General features: G+C 43.5%; 2 protein-coding genes across 3 annotated transcripts in view; one reads left to right on the plus strand and one right to left on the minus strand.

Moving 5' to 3' along the window:
- The window catches only part of LOC308147500 (uncharacterized protein), a 1,504,609-nt gene that overhangs the window by 1,085,657 nt on the left and 392,382 nt on the right, over positions 1-26,570 (plus strand).
- Positions 1-26,570, minus strand: part of LOC308147502 (NACHT, LRR and PYD domains-containing protein 3-like) — a 427,269-nt gene that overhangs the window by 15,710 nt on the left and 384,989 nt on the right. Inside the window, exons 1-2 of one of the 2 annotated variants that reach the window (XM_080519696.1) lie at positions 1,948-2,083; positions 1,279-1,348 (exon numbers count right to left, since the gene is read on the minus strand). The exons of the other annotated variant lie outside the window; for it this stretch is intronic. Of the exons in view, the coding sequence (XP_080375822.1) occupies positions 1,279-1,322 (44 nt within the window). The 5' untranslated portion in view covers positions 1,323-1,348; positions 1,948-2,083. Of the gene's footprint in view, positions 1-1,278; positions 1,349-1,947; positions 2,084-26,570 lie in introns of those variants that run through there. 2 annotated transcript variants of the gene reach the window in all.

Here is a 26,570-nt window from a genome sequence, read left to right on the forward strand (position 1 = left end):
CTCAGGGGGGGCCTCTCGGGGATCTCGGGCATTGGGGGCCTGGGGAACTCGCGGGCTTCTTGGAAACGGGGACGGGGCCCGGGGAACTCGCGGGCTTCTTGGAAACGGGGACGGGGCCCGGGGAACTCGCGGGCTTCTTGGAAACGGGGACGGGGCCCGGGGAACTCGCGGGCTTCTTGGAAACGGGGAAACGGGGCCCGGGGGAATCTCAGGGGGGGCCTCTTGGAACCGGGACTGGACCCGGACGGGGAACTTCTGGGGACGGAACCGGGACGGGACCCGGACGGGGAACTTCTGGGGAAGGAACCGGGACGGGACCCGGACGGGGAACTTCTTGGAGCCGGGACGGGACCCGGACGGGGAACTTCTTGGAGCCGGGACGGGACCCGGACGGGGAACTTCTTGGAGCCGGCGTCGGAACAGGAACAGGAACAGGAACGGGAACAGGAACCGGAACCACCCCGGGGAGGACACTCACCCCCCGGGGAGGACAACACCGACGCACCTCCACACGGAGTGAAGACTAGCAATCCTCTGGCACCAGACCCTCCTCCCTGCAGGGCTTAAGACTGCTTGACAATCAATTATCTGATTGCCTGCAGGAGTGCCTGAGAGGATCCGGTGCTGGAGCGAGGTGTGTGACTCCTGACAGGATTGTGTTTAAAAAGACTTTAGTTGCTCACATTGTTATGTGATGTTTGACTTGAAGCCACTGAATGAAAGCTGAAGCCTGAACTTCACCTCCATCTGGAGAGTTTACTTTCTATTTATTGTGCTCATATTCAGGACAAAATGAGAAGAAGTGTGTCTCTGGACTAATATTTGTGGAGCAAAGTGTAAGTTAGTGATGTGGGATGTTTGGACTTCAGGGTCATCTGGAGACTTCCAGTTCCTTTAAAGCCCTGTTGGGAAGGTGACACTGCTCTGACCTGGGATCAGGTGAAGAGGAGTTCTAAACTCTGCCCTGAAAGACAACACATGATGTTCTAGTGTTGGTTCTGTCCACTGCTTGTCCTTGTGTCTTTCATGATCACATTGGGACTGATCATGGTGACGGTGGAATGTCTCTGCACCTCGTCTTCTTTACTGCAGCTGTTTTTCTGCTGCCTGTTGGAATCACTTCAGCTCACTTTGGATCATTGAAACCACTGAGCCTTGAGACGAGTCAATACAGCAGAGCCACTTTGAACACTGTTCATATTTCTATGGAGTTTACATTGAGTGTGGATTCTTCTGTTTGCTCTTTGAGTGGCTGCAGGAGTGTGTGACGTCTCTTACCTGTCCACACACTCTGGTGTGTCTTCTTCATCCACGTCACTCATGTTGAGTCAGAGAGAAACACACCAACCTGGTCCACACACACACACACACACACACACACACACACACACACACACACACACACACACACACACACACACACACACACACACACACACAGTAGAGTGAGATCAGAGAGCGACAGCCGAGACAAAACAGAAAAAGGAAAACAAGAAGAAGAATAAATAATAAACAAACAGAGGAAATAACGTGAGAGAAGAAAATATAGAAACGTGGAAAATAGAACAAGTAATATGATTAATGTCAGTTGGAGGTTTCAGAGAAAAATGAAGCGTCTGGATGATAAATAATGAGATGATCGACTCTGTGTGTGTGTGTGTGTGTGTGTGTGTGTTAGTTTGAATGCTTTAGACTGACACCAACCTGAGCCAATCAGAGTGAAGGAGGGCTGAAGCCCCGCCCACTGAATATTGTTGAAAGAGTTTTCCATAGAGAAGAAAAGAGGTGAAGAAAGGAGTTAATAGAGGTTGAAATGTTTGTCCAACAGGTGAAGAAGAAGAAAGCAGCTGTCAGTGGTTTGTGATGGTGTGAATGAAAGAGGAAAAGAGAAGTGAGAAAGTCTTTCTCTCCGTTGTGGAAGCTTCTAAAGAGCTGCCAGAGTCTCACCTGAACTCTCTTCACTTCTTCTTACAGACACTTTTCCATGTGTGAGGAAAGTTGTGGAGAGAAGAAGCTGCTCTTCGTCCCTCTCAGTCCGTCTCTCATGTCTGACAAGCACAAAGTGACGGTTTGTCCTCTGACACACCCAGAGCAGGACATTCCTGAGAAAACCTGTTTGAAACCTGTTTCATGACGTCAATGTGAACTGTAAAGTGAAGTGGAGCTTTAATATCCAGTTTATTTGGAGGAAGAGTTTTCTCTCATTACAGGGCTGTTCAACATGTGGCTCTTCAGCTCCTCTGTAGCGGCTCCCTGAAGCTTCACTGAATCACACTGAAACCAACATTGTGTCGCGGTCGCACTGGGAAGAAGGGCTCACATTAGAAGGGGGCGGGGCCAGGTGACGTAGGCAGAGTGAGGAGGTGTGGTGAAGTAAGAGGGGGCGGAGCTTCACCTGTTGGAATGTTTGGCCTGACAGCTTCAGTCTGTGTGGAGAAATAAAGACTGTCCACTCCACTCGCCGTCTGTCTGCTTCCACCACTTCCTCACTATTTGATGTTCATTCTATTCACACACATGTGAACGTTTGGTTTCATTCCAGACATTGTGGCTGAAACGTGCAGCTCTGTTGGCTTCTGGAAGAGGAAACACTCCAGAACAGACGGGAGTTCTAGACCAGGAATATCTACCAGAAATGATTGTAAAAGCATGAATGGCTGAACTTTGGACATTTCTTTGTTCTCTTCTTTATTTCCTGCTGCCTGGTGTCCTGATCCTGCTCTCACTCACCCCTCCCTTCCTGAGAGTGTTCACTCCTCCCCTCCTGTGTTCCCCTTAGCTCCGCCCCTGTGTTCTCCTGCTTCCTCCTCCTGGTCACAGCTGTTTGTAATTGTCATTAGTGTCAGTATTTAGTTCTCCTCACTGGGAGCTCTGGTTGCCAGTTCATCTGTGTTCTCACACCAGTCGTACCAGCAGTTTTCCTTGTGTCTCCTTTGTGTTCTGACCTCCTGCTGCCCGACTTCTCCTCCTGGGTTTCCTTCTCCTTGCCGGTGCTGGTTTTGACCTCGGACTGCCTGACCTACATTCTGCCTGCATCTTTTCATTCAACACATTTGAACGGAGCATCTTGTCTCCTGTAGATTGGAGTTCCACGAACCCTGACGCCTGCACTCTAAAAAATAATACATTGGCTAAACTTAACAACATTAAGGTAGCAATTTGCATAGATTTTTTTAAGTACCCTCAACTCAGCCATTATTGAGTTAATCCCACAAGAGGTAGTCTAGTACAACCAACATGACATTTCTTGTCCTCAACAAGGTTAAATAAGTTAAACCAACTGAATTCTGATTAAAACATTTTGGCGTTTTTAAGTCGTCAATTAAGTCTATTTAGGTTCATCCAACTCATTTATTTTGCCTTGATTCAACTTATAAAAGTCTGTATGTTATCCCTTTTTTTTAGTTCTAGTAACCTAATGTACATAAGTTAAAATAAATTACACGTTGAAAGTCCTCTTCATTGAGCAAAATGTTTATTAGAAAACTAGTATTAACAAATGTTTTGAAACAATGAATGATTTTCCTCATTTGGAACAAAAAAACATGCCCACTTCTAGCAATAATTAAACAAAAATCACAAAATAACCACACCCAAATGAGTGTGAAGCTTCACATCTGAAGGCTTTTACCAGGTTATTGCCCTTGAACAATGTAAAACAAGATTAACATGTTGTAGTTATTACTGTGGATTTTGGATTACTCATCCCCTGAACTGAATGCAGTACTCCATTTCACAACAACAGAGTAGAAAATAAAATGTATTTTTTTTGTTGTTGTCAGTATCGGTAAGGAACATCAAATTTCTTCATCTATTCTTGAATGTCAAAGCTTTTCTTCCAAGTAACTTGCTACATATCTGATTCATATCAAAACCCAAAAAATTGAAATGTAATACTGTAATAAACACAACTATAAAACACTCAAACTGTATCACATGTTCTGATCTGCTTCTGGTTAGCCTACCCCTGTTATTAAGGTAAGGGCAGCGATTGACGACATCTCAATAGGTTAAAACAGTAGAACATCACAAAAAGCAGTCTATTTTTGAGATACAGTACTTTCGGACTGGCTTTCAGACTATCCAGCTCAAGGAGTATCTTTTGAAATACTTCAAAAGTGTTTTTCAGTTCTTTTGGGTAGCTGAGGTTGAGAGCGTAGATTAGCCCCATTAGCATGGCACACACTCTGGGTACGTCCAGGTCTTCAAGGACTGTTGTTCCCTCAAGCACAATCTTTGCATTGGCTGGATCAGATGTTGTGGCACCTCTGGTAACGACAATCTTCATCACTTCATCCGTTTCATCTCCTCCACCATCCTGGCGTAAGTAGGTCAGAAAAAAAAGTTAGTATTTATCCGCAATACAATTTAAAAATAGCAGTAAAACAAAGAATATACAATGAAATTAAGTTTTCAATTTACCTACCAACTGATCTTTAAAGAGATCTTCCTCCTTTTCTCTGAGATACACCACTAAGCCACGGATAGCCATCTCTCTCCTTCTTTCCTCAGAATCATCCTGTGAATAAGAAAAATAAAAAAGTGTTTTATAATGTTTTTTAATTTAACCTCAATGAAGATGAGCTTTTTGTAATAACATCACTAGGAAAGAGAGTGAAGGATGATGTTTCCAATGCCTGGCCTATACCAATTACCGATCTCAATTGTGTATGTTAAATTTATCATTTTAAAGATTGCAATAATGAAACAACAGAAAAATCATTTTACAATTAAGTTGTGCTCTGCTTAAGCATTTATAGTTATGTACTAACTGAAGATTTTTTCCCTGTCCAATTGGGAGCAAATAACTAAGCCATAAAAAACACCTGATCTGATATTTGTCCTTGTAAGTATTTGCACTCAGAACAGTTGACTTTAACGTATAAAGGAGACAATCAGCAATGTAAGCAGTTATTTGAAATTCTATTTCTGACCACCTTTGCGGTGATACTGGAACCATTATAGCACCACGTATACTGTAAGATAAGGTTTATTCATACCTCAAGCAGCAGGTTCTTTATGCGCTGAATACTCATCTTTGCAGCTCCTCCTCTTGCTGACAGCAAGGACATTATCTTCGGGATGTACTGGTCCAGTTTTGCCATGAATGTTGTCTCCAGATTGAGAATTGGGATTCTTCTGAACTCTTGGTTTATCTGTGAGTGTAAAGACAAACAACAGGGACAATTTTTTAAAATGCAGGAAATTTCCATCAACATAGTACATACTGCAAACCATTTAATGATCAAATATTTACCTGAGCTGCATCAAAAAGAGCAGGCCATCGGACTTTGAAGTCATTAACAACAACTAGCAGCCAACCTCTCAAACTTTATACAACGGGGCCTAAAAAAAACAACCCAAAAAGCCTTCTCATTAATGTTGTAACATACCAAAGGAAATAAAAATAGTGCACACTCAATGGCAATTGAGGCCAATATTTTCATATGTTTAATGTTAAGTAAAGTGATGATAGACTTACTTTTTTAGGCCTCTTCCTCTCAGCAACGGTGTCGTATCAGCTCTCCAGCCCACGTTTTTACGTTGGTCTTGGACAAAAAATGATCAATAAACTGGTTAAAAACACTGAACAAAATAAAATTAACCTATGTACAAAGCTTAAACATTAACCCACATCATCCTTGTGTTTAAATTGGGAGAAAATGACACATATAATCTCTTAGCTGTGCAGGGAAATGTAATGTAAGACCTAATGTTAAGCAGCAGCGGCAGAAAGACTCAGCTAAAGTGTATCACATTACATACAATAGCTTAATGAACAGTTAACTGAAAACCTGCTTTTAGGATTGTGTAAAAAAAAAACTATTCCTTGCACTATGTTAAAACACTCATTGAGTGTTGCAAATTAAAGAAAGCAAAAAGTACTACTCACCCAGTAACATTCAATTGGATTGAAAATATGCAATGTCCGTTCCTTTCCCTCCACTTTCTTGCAGGCGTGGCCTTTGGGTAAAACATGTGCGGGCAAGTCCAGTCTTACTCAGCTTTTGAAGGATGCTTAACAGAAATTCAAGTTGCACCAACTGAATCTTGTCTCTTGCTGAGTGGAAGCAGAAATGTCCATTCAAAATCATTAAATTATGGAGTCAAGACAGATTTCTATATTCTCAGTTTGACAAACTTATAACAGGAAGTTATTAACTGATTAAAACATGTGTATGTAACAAACTTAAATTTTTTTCTGTAAAAAAGGCTCTTGATTTCAAGCTTCACAAGCTAACCCCATGAATCATTTTTCTCAGTGTAGCGTACCTGTACACAAAGCGCATCCAGTTGAAGAGGGAGACCTTTGACTTGCTGAATATAGATTTATGTCTAATTGACCTTTTCATTTTCCTCCCTCTGTGGTTGTGGTGTTTACAAACCCTGAAGATACATACAAATCAAAATAAGAATGACACAGGGAGGCCAAGGTAGTGGCTAGAGCACTGATTTTCTAACATTCTAACATCATTTTCATTTTAATTGTGGACCAAAACAATCACGCCATTTCATGCAACAAAAATAAACTTACCATGCATAGTCGTCCACACAAATGGATTCCTTTAACTTCATCTTGTGTTTGCATTTTTGGCATCGCATCCGTCTTCTTAGAAGCTTTTTCTCCTGCAGCCATTTGATCATTTCTCTGTGTCTTCTTTTAGATTTACTTCTGCTTTCAACAAGCTCTCTTCACTCAGTGGCTAAACCAGGCATTATTTGATGATATATGAAGTTTAGGGCCTACCTATTTGTTTTATTTGATCTCTGTTCTTTTCACGCACATTAACAATCATCCCGAGTTTCTCTAACTGGCTCCCAGCAGACTACATGCTTGAATTGTACCAGGGGGCGGGGCCACGGGGGGAAACCAACCAATCACAATTGGATTTAGGTGTTGGAGGAGGAGCTATCCGGCCTCCTCCATCATATTGGTTGGTTATCAACTTGTCAATCACCTCATATTACCACTTAACGTTGACGAGCGACAGCCTAGATGGACACGCCCCCTTCTCTCACCAGCAAGTTCGTCTTTGGATGATCAGATTCTAATCATTATCGAAGCTCACATTCGCATTGATTTCAGAAAATGAACACCCGGTGGTTTAAAAAGTCAGAAACCAGTGTTCCCACGGAAGTGGCGATGCGCAAAATGCCGAAATGAATCCAGGTACTTAGGGAGAAAGAGAAAAAAAGTCAACAGCAGGTAGAAGTGAAAGGAAAACTACACCTGTGGACCATGTGCACATGAACAACAACGGTAAGCAACATTACATGTTATTTTTTCATTAGAAATGTATGACTAGGATAACACAGGTTGATAGTTCTACTGCATCATCCAACAAGTTTGGCAAGTTGCCCACTGACTAATTTGCATGCGTGTGTGTGCATGTTTACCAGAAAAGAGAAGATTTATGAGTTGTAAGACCTGTTGTAGACCAACAACTAGTATAACTGTTATTTTCTGAGGTGTGTGTGTGTGTGTGTGAGCGTGCACACATTCTGTACCTATCCACCCATATATTTGCCAGCTGCTCATTATTTTATTTTACCTTCACCTGGCTCATAATCACTTTTTTAATGTTCTGTCCTCTCATTTCAGATACTGAGGCAACTCTAGCTCCAACAGCTTTTTAAATATTAAGAAGCACATGTTCTTAAGAAGAAGCACACTGCCACACATCAGTGACCTGACCCAGGAGAAATCCTCCTCCTCCAACCACCTGGTCAAAGTAAGTAGTCGCGGTGCACAAATCACCATTTTTTCTCCAAAGCCTGACCTGCAGTTCACCATTTTTTTAACAGAGAATACAATGTTCCAATCAGATTTTATTGTGAAACATTGAACAATACCTGTGAAAAAATGCAGACTTGTTGTTTTAACTGCACATGAGGTGGTTATCTCAAATATAAAACAAAAGTTTAGAACATTGCTGTTCAAAATATTAAATTGTATCATGTAAAAGCGCTTTGGGTTGTCAATGATGAGAATGTTCTATATAAGCACAGTTCATCTACCAATTAACATTTAATACATGTTAAACGCTATTGATAACAATGTATGAGTTGACTTTATGTATTTTCTGTTTTTCTGAATCAGGTGTGTTCAGTGCAAAAAAAATCAGTGCAAAAAAGTGAGTCTTCAGCGAGCGCTTGAAACTCTCCAAAGATGTTGCAGTTCTAATATTTAAAGGGAGAGAAAACCACAATTTAGGGCCGGCTACAGCGAAGGCTCGGCCCCCTCTGCTCTTACGCTCATACTGACTCTCCAAGGTCCGCCGCCACCTGGTGGACACTTGTGGTCATTACATCCCCCCCCCCACACACACACACACGCACACGCACACACACACGCACACGCACACACACACACACACACACACACACACACACACACACACACACACCCTCTTTCTTTGTACACAGTGTTGCTGTTTAGTAGATTAGATCTCCTGTTAGATGACGTTGTTACTTGATTGTACTGATTTATGAGATGATTTATGAATTATTAATGAATTAATGTATTGGTGTAAATAAAGACCTGTTAGCTGAATTGATGGATTCCTGGTAATTATTGTGTATTTATTGTTGATAATTCACTGGTTTGTAACAGTCTGAGTTAGAATCTCACACCTTCCTTGTTATTTAAGATTGTTATATTTTGCACAGGAATATTAACTAACTTAAATAACCTTTTTACAAACGAGACTGATATTTTGGTATTAGCTGTTTCCAGTTTAGCTGGTGTTTCCACAATTCCATTGTTATTTGATAAATAACCAATTTATTCCATTTAATAATTCTTCATTAATAAATTATTTTGGATCATTTTTTCACTTTTAAGTAATTACTCAATTACTTTAGGAGTTGTTAATGAGTAAATGACCATTTACTTCAATTAATAATTTAAATTTTTCATAATTACTTCCAGTGATCTATTACTTTCAGTAATCTATTACTTACAGTACTTGTAACACTAATAACAACCATAAATCCCAACAGGAACAATAGTGTGGATTGAGCGTGTTGTCTTTGTCCCCCACTTGTTCAAAGATGGAGATTCCAGTCAGACAAGTGAAGCTTTCTTCAATTGTCTCTCATGTCCTGAGTCTTGTCCTGCCAAGATGTCCTCCAATCAATGTGTCTTCTCCTTGAAGAGTGAGGAACAGCTGATTCATTCAGAGAGTCATTATTGCTGTCAGTGGTTATTTTCAGTGTTTGCACTCAGTGCAGGATAGAGATCTACTCACATTGTGTTTTTGTTCATGAAAAGTCAGGTTCCACTGAGATTTGAACTCAGATCACTGGATTCAGAGTCCAGAGTGCTAACCATTACACCATGGAGCCACTGGGGGGTGATCAGGAACATCTCATAAACCAGGGAGTGAAGAATTGCTCATATTGTTTGTTCATGTCTCATGTGAGACAGTGTGATATAAAAGAAGAAAACATACTTTATTGAACCTCCAGGAGAAACTTCACCTCTTCATTTATCTTCTGCTCTTCATAGTGAACCTGAACTACAGAGACCAGAGGCCTGGACTACAAAGCAGGAGTTTCTCTGAAACATTAACATTTGAAGGCGTTCTGCCATGGTGCCAGACAAGAGCTGCATCATTGTACGGTCAAAGGGAGGCCTTACCTTGGTTGGTTGAACCCCTGATGACAGCTTGGTTTGTGATTCTGTGACACCAAGTAACATCATCTCCTCTCCTCCTCCATGACTACTCAGTCTCTGCAAGATTCCTTTTCTTCATCTTTTCTTCAGGATTTAGAGTCAAAATGATCAACAGGCTGATTGAGATGCAGAAATATTGACGAAGCTCTTTGCATTGAGCATTTATGGTAGAAAGTGGGCGTGTTGAGGGCAGGAGATGAACCGTCAACCTTCCAGGTGGACTGTGATCTATAAAAGGAAAGTGTGTGTGGATGTGCGTACGCACGCTTTTATTGATCCATATTTTAATTCCTGCTTTTGGGAACACGTACATTTCTAGTAGGAATCTTATGCAAGGTTTTATAAATGAGGCCCCAGATCCAGATCAGATCTGTAATGTGATTTGTTAGAAAATGAAATGTTAGAACATTTGTTAGAAAATGAAATGTTAGAAATTTGTTAGAAAATGAAATGTAAGAAATTTGTTAGAAAATTAAATGTTAGAAATTTGTTAGAAAATGAAGTGAATACAGGTCAGGAACCATTGTTAGTTTGTTGACATAAACAGATTTCAACAGTATTCCAGTTTAATCATGTTTTATTAAAGAAAAAAACCCTTCAAACCCCCAGGGAGGGCAGCTCTTTGTTAGATCATTTGTTAGAAAATACAATGTTAGAAATTTGTTAGAAAATGAAATGTTAGAAATTTGTTAGGAAATGAAATGTTAGAACATTTGTTAGAAAATGAAATGTTAGAAATTTGTTAGGAAATGAAATGTTAGAACATTTGTTAGAAAATGAAATGTTAGAAATTTGTTAGAAAATAAAATGTTAGAACATTTGTTAGAAAATGAAATATTAGAACATTTGTTAGAAAATGAAATGTTAGAAATTTGTTAGGAAATGAAATGTTAGAACATTTGTTAGAAAATAAAATGTTAGAACATTTGTTAGAAAATGAAATGTTAGAACATTTGTTAGAAAATGAAGTGAATACAGGTCAGGAACCATTGATAGTTTGTTGACATGAACATATTTCAACAGTATTCCAGTTTAATCATGTTTTATTAAAGAAAAAAACCCTTCAAACCCCCAGGGAGGGCAGCTCTCTGGCGCCCTCTATTGTCCAGCCGCCGCTGAAACAGGCCCATTGAAAGTTGACTTGCATTACTGGATTGTCTGTGGTTCTAGAAAGTGAGTGGACTTTCAAGCGTTCTAGTTCAACATCCAGCATTAGAGCTAAAACTCTTGCCCCGTGTGAGGATCCAACTCACCACCTTCACATTATGAGACTGACGCTGCCTACTGCACCAACGAGGCCTGGAAAACATGAGTACTGGATGTTTCTTCATGTGGACGTACTAAATACTGCACATGACTATATGTTGAAAAAGCTGTGAGGTGAAATAAACAAGTTCCATTCCAGTGCACACACTGTAACTCAGACTAGGCAGGTTGTTCTACTGAACACATGAAGTGATGAAGAGGAGGATGCTCTTCCAAAACACATGAGATATACTGTGAGACACACTTTGAATTCAGGAACACTTTTAGGGACCGTCTACGGAGATGGAGGAGCGTTTTCACAAAATCCTGTTTTCAGGGCTTCAAGCATGGTTGTTGTGTAAACGGACCACCATGATGCAACTAAACTTTTTCATTTCTCTCATCCAGCGGCTCCTGCTCCCAACCTGCAGGGGGCAGTGCATCACAAACACACTTCCACCGCAGTATTAAATTAGAGCAGAAGAAGTAGACTTCTTCTCTGTGACACCAGCAGCTGATCCTGCAGTGGAGAGCGGAGCATCAACTATTGTTTCAAATTAAAGGTTCCCTCTGTTGAAGTCTGACACTGAAGCTAATTGACGTCTATGAGTCACATCTTGTGTTTTCAGTGTGGATGTGCAGCTTGATGCTTTTTGTGTCTTTAGAACCAAGTCTTCAGTCTTCCTCCTCTTCAGCTCCACCTTTTTTTCCTCACGTCTCCGTCCGTGTAGTCAGAAGAATTGGGAGGCACACGGAGCGGTGACGTCCACGTGAACAGGACTGCACTGAGGGGCGTGGCGGCTAAAATGATGTCATTTGGCTGCAGGAAGCCGTGAGGAGCTCGTGGACACGTCAAGCATAAGACAACCTTTACAGTGGAGACGTCACCAAAAAATGTTGATGAGCTGATAATGATCCTACAGTTGTAGAGTTACTTCACATAGCGAGCAGAACATAGTTCATTCTAGATCCTTTTACTTTGAAAGCTCATGGCAGAGATCATTAAAGCATCAGTAACTAATAAAACATGCCTAAACCCATAACCTGAACACAGTTACCATACATTGGGCAAGGTACCAATCATACACAGCATGTATTATACTTAGAAATGCAGTAAAACACTGACCTCCATCTTGAATGCAGTAAAACTGTCTTTCAGTGTATTTATGATGAATTGGTACATAATCAAACAACGTTATCATAGTATCAAGTCATATTGGCTCCAGTATGGATGATTTATTAAGGTTGATAGTTGCTGGACGTACTTTAAAGAATCTTTGGAATACAGTTGTCACAGTTCTTAAAAGTGACTCATTTTACATGACAGTAAAATAGACCAGTGTTTTTAAACTTTTTTGAGCCAAGGCACACTTTTTGTTTGGCAAACTCTCGAGGCACACCACCACCAGAAAATGTTAAAATGTGAAACTCTGTAGCCTCTATAAACAATATAAAGTCATCAAAGTTTTATCAACAGAAATGAAATAAATACAGAAAAAAAGTATTTTACAATTTCTTTTTTAATAGTGACTCCCTCAGTGTGAAACCTGGACCTGATGGATGAAGAGCTGAGATCCTGGTTCACATTCTTCCTTTTCAAAAACTTCTCCATCACTGTCACTGACACAGTACTTTGATACAAGATGGTAGCAGGAGGTGGAGATTAACCACACTGACGTCTGTTAAGTTTCGATTTCACCAGCAAATTTATGTGCTGCCATCTATTGGTGAAGAGTATTTATACATGATTACTCTTCAACACACTGCTCTCACTGCTGACAGCAGCTGTGAGAGCAAATGAGTTTTAGAAAACATGTGAAATTGGACACTTTCCCACGGCACACCTGACTATATCTCGCGGAACACCAGTGTGCCGCGGCACAGTGGTTGAAAAACACTGAAATAGATGGTCAAATACAGCCTGTTTAAAATGTCTATTTTCAACTAGTTCTGGCTGTCAATTAGACGTCCACAATAGGGACTGGACAGATGGACGTGTCTTGGACGTCTATGGACGTTGCTTGCTCAGTGGGTTTGATCTACATCAGATGCTGATCTCCTTTATTCTCCTTTGATCTCAGTACTGGAGACACCATGGAGCCAAGGAGACGCTGAGATGAAAGGAGGATCTTTCAGCAGCTTTATCAGCCTCTTCAGCATTCACACTTGCATTTTGTTCTGGAAATACAAACAGACTGTAACCTTCAGTTGTGGATGAAGTTCATCTGCAGAAACTTCTGGACAAAAACCTTTGAGTAATCCCGGGCTCGTCCGGGAATTGAACCCGGGACCTCTCGCACCCGAAGCGAGAATCATACTTCTAGACCAACGAGCCATTATGTGAAGAAGCTAAAGGACTCCAGTGATTGTTATAAAGCTGCAGGTTTGGGGGATTTCTACACTTCAAGTCAGGACCAGCTTGGAGTTTGTATGTTCCAAAGGTGGCCGCTTTTCTACTACCCTTCCGTCGGGGTACCAGGACCATGGAACAGGTCTGAGTTTGAGGAGCGCGCTCGAGTGCGGGGCAAGTCGCCGGAGCGTTCGCTCTCTCAGAACAATCAGAGCACTTTAATGTATGATCTTGCACTTTATTGAATCTGTTTCAGTCGATCGATTTCACAGTGTCAATTGTTCACTGTTCTCTTTGTTTTATTTCTGTACTTTTATCCTGTTTTATTTATGTACTTTTTAATTAATGTTATTTTATGGCTGTACCTGTCTTGTGCACACTGGGGACTTTTACAAATTTATTCCAATGTGGTTTTACTGCAAATGGCAAATAAATGAATCTGAATCTGAATCTGAATCAGTTGTGGATGAAGTTCATCTTCAGATACTTCTGGACCAAAACCCTTGAGTTATGACCTCCTGCTGTGATTGAACCTCCAGTATTTAAAGCTTGTAGCTCACAGGTGTGTTTAGTTACATAATCAGAGAGCAGCAGAATCCATCAATGTCTCATTACCTCCTGTGAATTCAATTCAGATGAGAGAGGCTCCTCGTGGAGATCAAAGGAGATCAGGATCTGTTGCCATGGAGACACTCCCTGCTCAGTGTTGTAGCTACCTGGCCTACCCATTAAGCATTGAGATGACCTAATGGTTATCGTGCTCGCTATGCTAACTCGGTTCCGTAAACAAATGTGGTGTTGGTGAAGATCTGCGCTCTACCGAGTGTAGTTCTAGTTCTACATTTAAATAAATGATGGTAGACATCAAGCAACAACAGCAGCAGCACATCACATTGATGAGGAGGTGAGGTGACACAGTGAAGCTTCCAGGGAGCTGATGGGGTCAAAGGTCCTCTAGATCAGGTGTGGGGAACCCTGGTCCTCAAGGGCCACAGTCCTGGATGTTCAAACACAGCTGAGTTGTCATGGTGACGAGCCAATCATTGTTGTCAGCTGTGTTGATGTGAGGAGACATTGAAACCATGCAGGACCACGGCCCTCAAGGCTACTCTAGATCCACACTGGTGACTTCTCAACTGTGAGATTCACATCTCAAGTCCACCATTCTGTCCTCAAGGACACCACTGTCTCAATAGAGAGCTCTGCCCAATGTGGGACTTGAACCCACAACCCTGAGCTTAAGAGTCTCATGCTCTACCAACTGATCCAGATAAAAAAATAAGAAAGCAGCTTGTATTAATATCTTTTATTGTATATGGCTGTTCATACAAATAAATATATTATAAATATTACAAATTAAGCTTTATATACTGTATATAGTATATAGTCTTTGATATATAAAACATTGAATCTGTTCAATGTTTTGATAGTAGTGAACTCACTCCTCTCTAATTCCAGGTTTTGGGATTCATATTACTGCTGCAAAACCATGAGAAAGAGAATTTTGCAGAATATGACCCTTTAATCTCAGAATTCTACCACCCTATTGGTCTCATGCATAGTTTCTGTAGTGTAGTGGTTATCACGTTTGCTTCACACGCAAAAAGTCCCCTGTTCGAAACTGGGCAGAAACACAGAGGAAGCTTTTTTTAAACTCCAAAACTCAGTTCAACTCTGGCAAATATGGGTTTAGTCCCATTTGCACAACTTTCAAAGAGACATTCAGCACATTAATTGCTCCTTCCTAATCGTCATCCTTTACAAACACTGACTGCAGTCTGAACATCAGATTTGAATGTCATCATTCATATCAGACTTCTGAAAGGAGATCATTTTTCCTGATCAGTTTCAATTGGCTCTCATGTCACAGGTCTTCTCCTGCCAAGATGTCCTCAAATCAATGTGTCTTCTCCTTGAGAGGTGAGGAATGAGCTCACTCTGAGAGCAGTGTCTCGTCTTTTGCCATGCGTCTTCCGTCCAGATGTTTGATCCTCATGTTGATACGGAGATGTGTGGAGTCCACAGTGTTTCACATCAATCACCTTGATTAGCCTGGTTGTAGGACTGGACCAGTTTGAGCCTGGAGGTTTTAGTGGGGTGAAATTCACAGGGTGTGACAAGTGTCCAACATATCAGGACCATAAATGATGGGAGTGAATCATGACTTGTTGGTTTGAGCAAGGCATTCCATTCAATGGCTTCAACTGGCAGCAGTGGGAAGCAATGCAACACTATTATACATGTTTGTATTGGAGACAGCCCTGAGCTTCCCCGGCAGGCTGTTCCACAAACGGGGGCCATAGGAGCTGAATTCAGCCTCCTTGTGTGTGTTGATCCTTGATTGAGGGACAATTAAAAGACCTCAGGGCCCATGAGGGTCGATATGATAAAATAAACAAGAGGGTGCAAAACCATGAAGACACTTGAAGGGTTATGAAGGGTTTATCTCTTGCTGTACTCTTTACAAACTGTTTCACCCATCAGATATACAAACAGGTACTTTACGTTATGTACTGAAAAAAGGTAAACCCTTTAAAATGACACGTAAACTAAACCACTGGTGTAACATGCTGTTATTATCATCTTCAATACATGTTAGTTTACAGCAGGTATATAAACGATGAACACGCGCAAGAAACCATGCATTCATACCTTTTTTGGGAAATTTAAAAGTAGCCACTTACTGCTAATTTGTAGCATTCAAGTTAAATACGTCATGATTTCCTGTCTGACAGGAGGTTGCAGGACAGAATTGAAATCAAAGGAACAGATGCTGAATCAATAATCATTCAAACTGAGAACAGGCAGAACAAAAACCTGTTTTGTGGTCAAGTTAAAACACTCAATTCCATCTTTTCACTCCAGACCCAGGCCTTGTTGATTTCTGGTCTCTTCAAATCCTCCAACTCAGTTTCTGGAAAGAACTTCCTCAACTCTTCTTGCTCAGTTTCAACTCATCCCTCACTTTTCTTCCTCACAAAGGCAAAAAATACAACTTTGTCCTTCACAATCAAATCCCTGTTAAACTTTCAACTTCCTTAAACATTATAATTATTATTTGGTAAAAAGGCTGTTGGTAAGAGGTAGGATGAGTTGAAAAGGAGCAAGAAGAGCGCCCCCTGATGATGGAAGGAAAAGCTTACAGCACCTGGTATTCCCAGGTGGTCTCCTATCCAAGTACTAACCAGGCCCGACCCTGCTCAGCTTCCAAGATCAGATGAGACCCGGCGTGTTCAGGGTGGTTTGGCCGTAAGCACCAGTAGGAAGAAAAAACTACCTGTCACTTACTGGAGCCAGTCGTGACAATATCAACAGTATTTACACTTTTCAAGCCAGTGAGTTAAACTACAAAAGGAGAGACTTTCCACAGTCATGATGGATCAGGCCCAATGTGCTGGGGAAGCTTGACTGTGGCCAGGTGGCGCCCTCTGGTGACAGAAGGAAGAGCTTACAGCACCTGGTGTTGTGACATTAACTGGCCAGCAGGTGGCACAAGCCCATAAAATCATCTGATCCAGGATTCTGCTGAATCCCAAGATCAGCAATAGGGACTTTGGGGGGTCATGAGCCATTCCCTGGCCGTCTCCCATCCAAGCACTAACCAGGCCTGACCCTGCTTTGTTTCCATGACCAGGTGTGTTCAGGGTGGTATGGCAGTGAGCAACAGTAAGAGGAATATATTATCTTTTTATAGGGAAAATACTGTAATCTGAGTCCACTGAGCTCTGCAGGTGAATCACATGACCTCTGATGGTGGGAACATGGAAACATGAGAGCATTGCTGGTTCAGTGGTAGAATTCTGCCACGCGGGAGGCCCGGGTTCAATTCCCGGCCAATGCAGCTTCATCATCAATCATTTAAACGTTTTACTGACCTGCCTTGTCTGAATAAAGGCTTTGAGGTTGAATATTACTTGTCACAGATGTTATGTAACAGTTGTGTACTGGTTATTGTGTATATACACATGAAGAAACAACACCCAGCAGAAGACAACACCCCAGACCTTGAGCCTCACTCTCTTTCTCACCATGTCCTTCACTTCTTATGGTCCAAATAGATCTACTGTTGTGAACTCAAATGTCCTGGCTGGCTGCGTTCACTCCACTGGAAGGTCACCCATGATTTGCTGACACTTTCTCACCCTGACTCTTCTGTCAACAACTTTCTTAGCCAATCTCTGAGCCCTTCTAACCCAGGCTTCCTTCCTCATCTGAAGGAGTGTTCCTGCTTCCTCTTCATGGTTTGCTTTGTGGGCCTCCTGATCTAGAAGTGTTGATATCCATGCTTCATATGGTAGGATAGGTACTGCACTTTCCTCTTTATTGAAGAACTATTCTTCCTCCACATAGTAACAATCCTGACTCATTGTCTTTGTATACAGCCAATGTGTTGAGAGTCGTGTCATAAAAGGTAGTAACCTCCTGGTCTGCAAGGAAAAGGTCTTGAAGCACATCTTCACACTCTCCAACAGACAGAACAGCTTGCTTGTCTTTGGTCTTAGCCTCCTCCTGAGCCTCACTGACAGCTGAGCCTTTCATTTTTAACCTTGTGGCAGCTCTCCACACCGAGGCAATGACTCTGACCTGTTTAGATAAACGACTGAAGCTCCTTTCATCAACAAGTAACTTAACTACCGAGTCAGCTTGGGGTCTGTGAATTCCTCCCAGACAGTCAAACGTCTTTGGATGAGCCACAGGTTCATTGCAGTCATGGGTTTGCAGTGCAGTATTCTGCTTTCTCTCCTGGATTCTGGTCAGTACTGCTGAGAAAGCCTTCCTTTGAAGTTTTTCTATGCTCTCCTTGGTAATTACTGAAACCTCTTTAGCTAACTTTTTCGGCCACTCCTCCATTGGCTGCCTCAGGAACCGAGGTCCATTTTGTCATTCTGAAACCTCATTGAGATCCTCAGGAGGATCTTCCTCTAGGTATGTCAGCAATGTTTACGTCTCCCGGGATCTACCACCAGTCCTCAAGTGGTCCAGCCTTGCAAACCCTGTTCACAAAGAAGGTCTGGTATCCATAACTGTCTCGCTGTATAGCTATCAACACAGTTTGGCTGTCCAGCAGGTGGAACCATTGTTCTACTTCCATTCGGTTGTGCTTTTCAATACATTTTCCAAGTCGGGTTGCAAAGACTGCTGCACAGAGCTCTGCTTTGACTGGTTAGTTAGCTTCAGTTTTTACTATTTATTTATTTATTCAGTTTATTACCTACACTACACATCTAATACAACCCCCAATAATTACATTTAAAACACAACAAACACCAGCTCCCATAATGCATTGCAGCTATCAGCTACTTTATCGCTACACATTATTAAAATGGAAGATAAATGTGTGAGATCTGGGAATGTTAGAACCATGAGTGTGATGGTGTGTCTTTAATGTCCTGTAGTTGTTGTGTAATTCACTAGAATGTTCCGTCACTCTCAACAACTCTGCAATGAACCTCCTGGAACTGCCGGCTTTTACTGTGAAAGGTACAGGAAGCTCCCAGCTTCAGACACCAGTTGAGCCGCAATTCTACGTTCTTCATGCCGTTATTGTTTGTTGTGTAATGACGTTACATCGCTGCGTCGTTCACGACCCTACATTTCACTCTACTCTTTGTAGCGCTCTGGGTGGCTTTGCCTCCTTGCGTCCCGCTCTGGGTGGCTTTGCCTCCATACGTCCCTCTCTGGGTGGCTTTGCCTCCTTACGTCCCGCTCTGGGTGGCTTTGCCTCCATACGTCCCGCTCTGGGTGGCTTTGCCTCCTTACGTCCCTCTCTGGGTGGCTTTGCCTCCTTACGTCCCTCTCTGGGTGGCTTTGCCTCCTAACGTCCCGCTCTGGGTGGCTTTGCCTCCTTACGTCCCTCTCTGGGTGGCTTTGCCTCCTTACGTCCCTCTCTGGGTAGCTTTGCCTCCTTACGTCCCTCTCTGGGTGGCTTTGCCTCCTTACGTCCCGCTCTGGGTGGCTTTGCCTCCTTATGTCCCGCTCTGGGTGGCTTTACCTCCTTACGTCCCTCTCTGGGTGGCTTTGCCTCCGTACGTCCCGCTCTGAGGTGCGCTTTGCCTCCTTACGTCCTTCTCTGGGTGGCTTTGCCTCCTTACGTCCCTCTCTGGGTGGCTTTGCCTCCATACGTCCCGCTCTGGGTGGCTTTGCCTCCATACGTCGCGCTCTGGGTGGCTTTTCCTCCATACGTCCCGCTCTGGGTGGCTTTGCCTCCTTGCGTCCCGCTCTGGGTGGCTTTGCCTCCATACGTCCCTCTCTGGGTGGCTTTGCCTCCTTACGTCCCGCTCTGGGTGGCTTTGCCTCCTTACGTCCCTCTCTGAGTGGCTTTGCCTCCTTACGTCCCGCTCTGGGTGGCTTTGCCTCCTTACGTCCCTCTCTGGGTGGCTTTGCCTCTTTACGTCCCGCTCTGGGTGGCTTTGCCTCCTTACGTCCCTCTCTGGGTGGCTTTGCCTCCTTACGTCCCTCTCTGGGTGGCTTTGCCTCCTTACGTCCCTCTCTGGGTGGCTTTGCCTCCTTACGTCCCTCTCTGGGTGGCTTTGCCTCCTTACGTCCCTCTCTGGGTGGCTTTGCCTCCTTACGTCCCGCTCTGGGTGGCTTTGCCTCTTTACGTCCCGCTCTGGGTGGCTTTGCCTCCTTACGTCCCTCTCTGGGTGGCTTTGCCTCCTTACGTCCCGCTCTGGGTGGCTTTGCCTCCTTACGTCCCTCTCTGAGTGGCTTTGCCTCCTTACGTCCCGCTCTGGGTGGCTTTGCCTCCTTACGTCCCTCTCTGGGTGGCTTTGCCTCTTTACGTCCCGCTCTGGGTGGCTTTGCCTCCTTACGTCCCTCTCTGGGTGGCTTTGCCTCCTTACGTCCCTCTCTGGGTGGCTTTGCCTCCTTACGTCCCTCCCTGGGTGGCTTTGCCTCCTTACGTCCCTCTCTGGGTGGCTTTGCCTCCTTACGTCCCTCTCTGGGTGGCTTTGCCTCCTTACGTCCCTCTCTGGGTGGCTTTGCCTCCTTACGTCCCGCTCTGGGTGGCTTTGCCTCTTTACGTCCCGCTCTGGGTGGCTTTGCCTCCTTACGTCCCTCTCTGGGTGGCTTTGCCTCCTTACGTCCCGCTCTGGGTGGCTTGGCCTCCTTACGTCCCTCTCTGGGTGGCTTTGCCTCCGTACGTCCCGCTCTGAGGTGCGCTTTGCCTCCTTACGTCCTTCTCTGGGTGGCTTTGCCTCCTTACGTCCCTCTCTGGGTGGCTTTGCCTCCATACGTCCCGCTCTGGGTGGCTTTGCCTCCATACGTCGCGCTCTGGGTGGCTTTTCCTCCATACGTCCCGCTCTGGGTGGCTTTGCCTCCTTGCGTCCCGCTCTGGGTGGCTTTGCCTCCATACGTCCCTCTCTGGGTGGCTTTGCCTCCTTACGTCCCGCTCTGGGTGGCTTTGCCTCCTTACGTCCCTCTCTGAGTGGCTTTGCCTCCTTACGTCCCGCTCTGGGTGGCTTTGCCTCCTTACGTCCCTCTCTGGGTGGCTTTGCCTCCTTACGTCCCTCTCTGGGTGGCTTTGCCTCCTTACGTCCCTCCCTGGGTGGCTTTGCCTCCTTACGTCCCTCTCTGGGTGGCTTTGCCTCCTTACGTCCCTCTCTGGGTGGCTTTGCCTCCTTACGTCCCTCTCTGGGTGGCTTTGCCTCCTTACGTCCCTCTCTGGGTGGCTTTGCCTCCTTACGTCCCTCTCTGGGTGGCTTTGCCTCCTTACGTCCCGCTCTGGGTGGCTTTGCCTCTTTACGTCCCGCTCTGGGTGGCTTTGCCTCCTTACGTCCCGCTCTGAGTGGCTTTGCCTCCTTACGTCCCGCTCTGAGTGGCTTTGCCTCCTTACGTCCCTCTCTGAGTGGCTTTGCCTCCTTACGTCCCGCTCTGGGTGGCTTTGCCTCCTTACGTCCCTCTCTGGGTGGCTTTGCCTCTTTACGTCCCGCTCTGGGTGGCTTTGCCTCCTTACGTCCCTCTCTGGGTGGCTTTGCCTCCTTACGTCCCTCTCTGGGTGGCTTTGCCTCCTTACGTCCCTCCCTGGGTGGCTTTGCCTCCTTACGTCCCTCTCTGGGTGGCTTTGCCTCCTTACGTCCCTCTCTGGGTGGCTTTGCCTCCTTACGTCCCTCTCTGGGTGGCTTTGCCTCCTTACGTCCCGCTCTGGGTGGCTTTGCCTCTTTACGTCCCGCTCTGGGTGGCTTTGCCTCCTTACGTCCCTCTCTGGGTGGCTTTGCCTCCTTACGTCCCGCTCTGGGTGGCTTTGCCTCCGTACGTCCCTCTCTGGGTGGCTTTGCCTCCTTACGTCCCTCTCTGGGTGGCTTTGCCTCCTTACGTCCCTCTCTGGGTGGCTTTGCCTCCTTACGTCCCTCCAGGATGAACTGCAGTAGGACGGAGGCTCAAGGAGCCACAGTGTAGGGACCAAAGAGCCGCGGGGTGCCGACCCTGTCATAGAGGCTAGCCACTTGGCTAATAGCTCTCTTCTGGTCAGTGGGTCAGGAGTCTTTCTCTTTCTTTTCAAGAAGGTCTTGGCCTGTTCTTGTTTTCTTCTCCTTCTTGAGAAGTTGATTGAGGATATTATGTAAATCTGGTCCTTGTCTTGGCGAGATGATTTGAGAAAAAAGGAACGATTAAAATCACCTTAATTTAAACAAAAGGATGGTTTTACTTTGTTGAGATCTCACAAGACTACAGAGAGTTTGTTCATTTCCAAGGAAAGACATTTTTCATGTGTCATGATGCAGTCATAACATGTGAATTCTGACTCAGGAATGAGACTTTTTGCCACTGAGATCGTCCATTAATCATCCATCAGTAACAACCATTAGTCATGTTTTCAAGCCTCGTTGGCGCAGTAGGCAGTGAGTCAGTCTCATAATCTGAAGGTCGTGAGTTCGAGCCTCACACGGGGCAACAGGTTTAGCTAATTTGCTCAGTGTTGAACAAGAACAGTAGAAAGTCTGATCACTTTCAAAAACCACAGACAATCCAGTGATTTCAGTCAAATGTATCACTGAACGTATTAATTCAATATCAACATTATTGACACATTTCAAAGCAGGAAGAATAGTAAAAGTACAAATGGTGGTATTCAACAGTAAACATCAAGAGGCTGAGAAAAAGCGTCTTGTCATGCAGGGTAAGTAACCACAACCACTGCATGAATGATTGAGACCAAAGAGAAGCAGAATGTTCAGCATCTTAGCAAGTTTTCCTGGAGAAAGATTCTTTCCTGAACGGTTCCATTATTTCTTGCAATAGTGATTGTTGGTCAGTATTTGTGAGACTCACAACAAAGACACTTTGGAGGTTTATTCCAGGTTGATTTCAGACGAGCCTGATTGACAACAAATGCCACAGTAAATGTGTTTTCAGTGTAAATTCAACTCTAAAAAGATCCTTCCTTCCTGTTGCTGTTGCTTACGGCCATACCACCCTGAACACACCTGATCTCATCTGATCCTGGAAGCTAAGCAGGGTAGGGCCTGGTCAGGACTTAGATGGGAACAGCTCATGACCCCCCAAGTCCCTGTTGCTGGTCTTGGGGTTGAGCAGAATCCTGGATCAGAGGATTTTATGGGCTTGTGCCACCTGCTGGCCAGTTCATGTCACAACACTTTCTTTTAATGTAATTCCAGCTCATTGAAGGAGATTTATTATGTATTCATTCAGGACAATATAATTCCTGGGATTGATTTCATCCCTTTAACAATATATTCTGAAGTCTTACATCTTAATGGAGAAGGCCAGAGGATTCCAATTTACCAGTCACATTTGATCTCCAACAGATCAGAACTTTTGTAACTCAAGACAGATTCTTTTCAGGTCTTGTTCTCCTATTATGTGATTGTCTTTAAGATCTGTCTGGAGACACTGTTTTCACACTCACTACAGTTTTACTGACAATAACACACATTTTAAATGCTAACAACATTTTATTAAGTGTATTTAGTACACTGAAACCATTATGTATTAACACAAACATTTAGTGTTTTGATATGAAATAATAACTACTATGAATTTACAAATATAATATAACAATAGTTAACAATGTAAAAGATTTACTGTTTAAGATTACATTTGTTAATGTCAGAAAATGTGAAGGCAAATTTACAAATAACAAACATAAATACAACGATGCAATGCAAGACAACTCACAACTATTAAACAATATACATACAGGTACTTCTCAAAAAATTTGCATATTGTGATAAAGTTCATTATTTTCCATAATGTAATGATAAAAAGGGTTAGCTGACTTTCATATATTTTAGATTCATTACACACAACTGAAGTAGTTCAAGCCTTTTATTGATTTAATATCGATGATTTTGGCAAAAAAAGTAAAGAAAAACCAAAAATCCCCATCTCAAAAAATTAGCATATTTCATCTGACCAATAAAAGAAAAGTGTTTTTAATACAAAAAAAAAGTCAACCTTCAAATAATTATGTTCAGTTATGCATTCAATGGTTGGTGGGGAATCCTTTTGCAGAAATGACGGCTTCAATGCGGCGTGGCATGGAGCCAATCAGCCGGTGGCACTGCTCAGGTGTTCTGGAGGCCCAGGATGCTTTGATAGCGGCCTGAAGCTCCTCCACAGTGTTGGGTCTGGTGTCTCTCAACTTCCTCTTCACAATATCCCACATATTCTCAATGGGGTTCAGGTCAGGAGAGTTGGCGGGCCAATCCAGCACAGTAATACCATGGTCAGTAAACCATTGGCCAGTGGTTTTGGCACTGTGAGCAGGTGCCAGGTCATGCTGAAAAAGGAAATCTTCATCTCCATAAAGCTTTTCAGCAGATGGAAGCATGAAGTGCTCCAGAATCTCCTGATAGCTAGCTGCATTGACCCTGCCCTTGATAAAACCAAGTGGACCAACACCAGCAGCTGACATGGCCCCCCCAGACCATCACTGACTGTGGGTACTTGACACTGGACTTCTCCCCAGTCTTCCTCCAGACTCGGGAACCTTTATTTCCCAATGACATGCAAAATTTGCTTTCATCCGAAAAAAGTACTTTGGCCCACTGAGCAACAGTCCAGTGCTGCTTCTCTGTAGCCCAGGTCAGGCGCTTCTGCCGCTGTTTCTTGTTCAAAAGTGGCTTGACCTGGGGAATGCGGCACCTGTAGCCCATTTCCTGCACACGCCTGTGCACGGTGGCTCTGGATGTTTCCACTCCAGACTCAGTCCACTGCTTCCGCAGGTCCCCCAAGGTCTGGAATCGGTCCTTCTCCACAGTCTTCCTCAGGGTCCGGTCACCTCTACTGGTTGTGCAGCGTTTTCTGCCACACTTTTCTCTTCCCACTGAGGTGCCTTGATACAGCACTCTGGGAACAGCCTATTCGCTCAGAAATTTCTTTTTGTGTCTTCCCCTCTTGCTTGAGGGAGTCAATGATGGCCTTCTGGACAGCAGTCAGGTCGGCAGTCTTACCCATGATTGTGGTTTTGAGTAATGAAACAGCTGGGAGGTTTTAAAAGCCTCAGGAATCTTTTGCAGGTGTTTAGAGTTAATTCGTTGATTCCAGGGTGGGTGTGGTGCTCCAGATGATGAGGTTCATATCTCATTTAGAGTACCTTTTCATGATATGCTCATTTTTTGAGATGGGGATTTTTGGTTTTTCTTCACTTTTTTGCCAAAATCATCTATATTAAATCAATAAAAGGCTTGAACTACTTCAGTTGTGTGTAATGAATCTAAAATATATGAAAGTCTAATTTTTTATCATTACATTATGGAAAATAATGAACTTTATCACAATATGCTACTTTTTTGAGAAGTACCTGTATATAGTGACCGGGTTAAACCAACTAAGACACAAGGGGGGAACAAATGACAATACACAGACTAATGATGGGAAAACTACAGAAAAATACAACAGAAAATGTGGCAACGATAGTCTTTCGGTGTGAAAATGTGTGCACTTCATTTAAACAGTGTAAGACGAGAAAAATCAATTCTAAATAGAGGGAATAAATCAAGCGTGGCGTGAATATGAAATGTTTGGGGTGTGGCTGTCTGCAAACAAGGAAGTGAGGTGAGGCGAGCGATTGCCTCTCCTTCAGCCTTCACTGTGTGGACGTGTTTTGGGAACGGGTTTAAAGGTTCTAATCTAAAGATATAGTTTTATTTTATATGAAAGCAAGTCCATGAATTAAGATGAAGTGAATAAAGAAGAAGAAATACAACAGAAAAAAGGTGTTTTTACTTAAAAAAAAGTTTTTTTTTTTTAAATGTATTTATCACTGGTGCAGTTCCGTGTCATGACCACCAGGTGGAAGGAAAACACGCTCTTCACAAACACACAAGGCGTCTCAGGTAAGGTCGGAGTTTCCTCGAGCTTTAACATTTGGTTTCAGAAACTGTCCCTCCCTCTGTCTTGAAAGAGTCCTGCTCTCAGAGGAAACTGCTGCAGTGGAGGTTGGTCAGCTAACGGTCAGTTAATGGAGTTCACCTGGTCCATCCAGGCTCCAGAAAACATGGAGGCTCAGGACCTGTCAGTGGAAAATCAATCAATCAATCAATGGGTAGAAATATGAAGTTGGAATACCACCTTTTGAAATTCTACTCTTCTTCCTTCTTTTAAATGTGTAAATAGTGTTAATATTGACTTAATACATTAAGTGACATTTGACTGACATCACTGGATTGTCTGTGCTTTTTGAAAGCTCACCAATGAGCATTCTAGCTAAAACAAGTGCCCCGTGTGAGGCTCGAACTCACGACCTTCAGATTATGAGACTGACGCGCTGCCTACTGCGCCAACGAGGCCTGAAAAACCTGCACCTCGTTAGTACGTGAGACGTGAGACGTGAGACACGCTTTCTGTCAATGTTTAAACGTGGACATTGGGGACGTTCCTGTGTACAACATGGCTGGAGGGTCATCTGGGCCTAGCCTTGAGGCTGGTGCACAACTCCTCGTTAGTATAGTGGTCAGTATCCCCGCCTGTCACGCCGGAGACCGGGGTTCAATTCCCCGACGGGGAGTGGGTTGATTTTTATTCTTGCAATCGAAGGAGTATTGAAAAAATAAAAATCCAGACAAGAAACAATGTCCAAGATTGATCCAAGATCAATCCAAGAAAAAACAATGAATGTTGTCCAGCCTTTAGAGTAGAAGAGAGTAGAGAGCTCTACTCCTCCCCAGGGGGAAACACAAACTTACAGCAGCTCAAGGTAAAAAGGTGCAGAACTTATAAAGTTAAGGAATTAAAATATGTAAACATACTTTTAGATTTTGTCAAATTATGAGTATTCAAGATAAACACAAGTGAAACGAACCACCAGTTGTCCCCTCAACCGTCTCCTACTAC

Source organism: Blennius ocellaris, assembly GCF_963422515.1.
Source record: "Blennius ocellaris genome assembly, chromosome: 24".
Lineage (NCBI taxonomy): Eukaryota > Metazoa > Chordata > Actinopteri > Blenniiformes > Blenniidae > Blennius > Blennius ocellaris.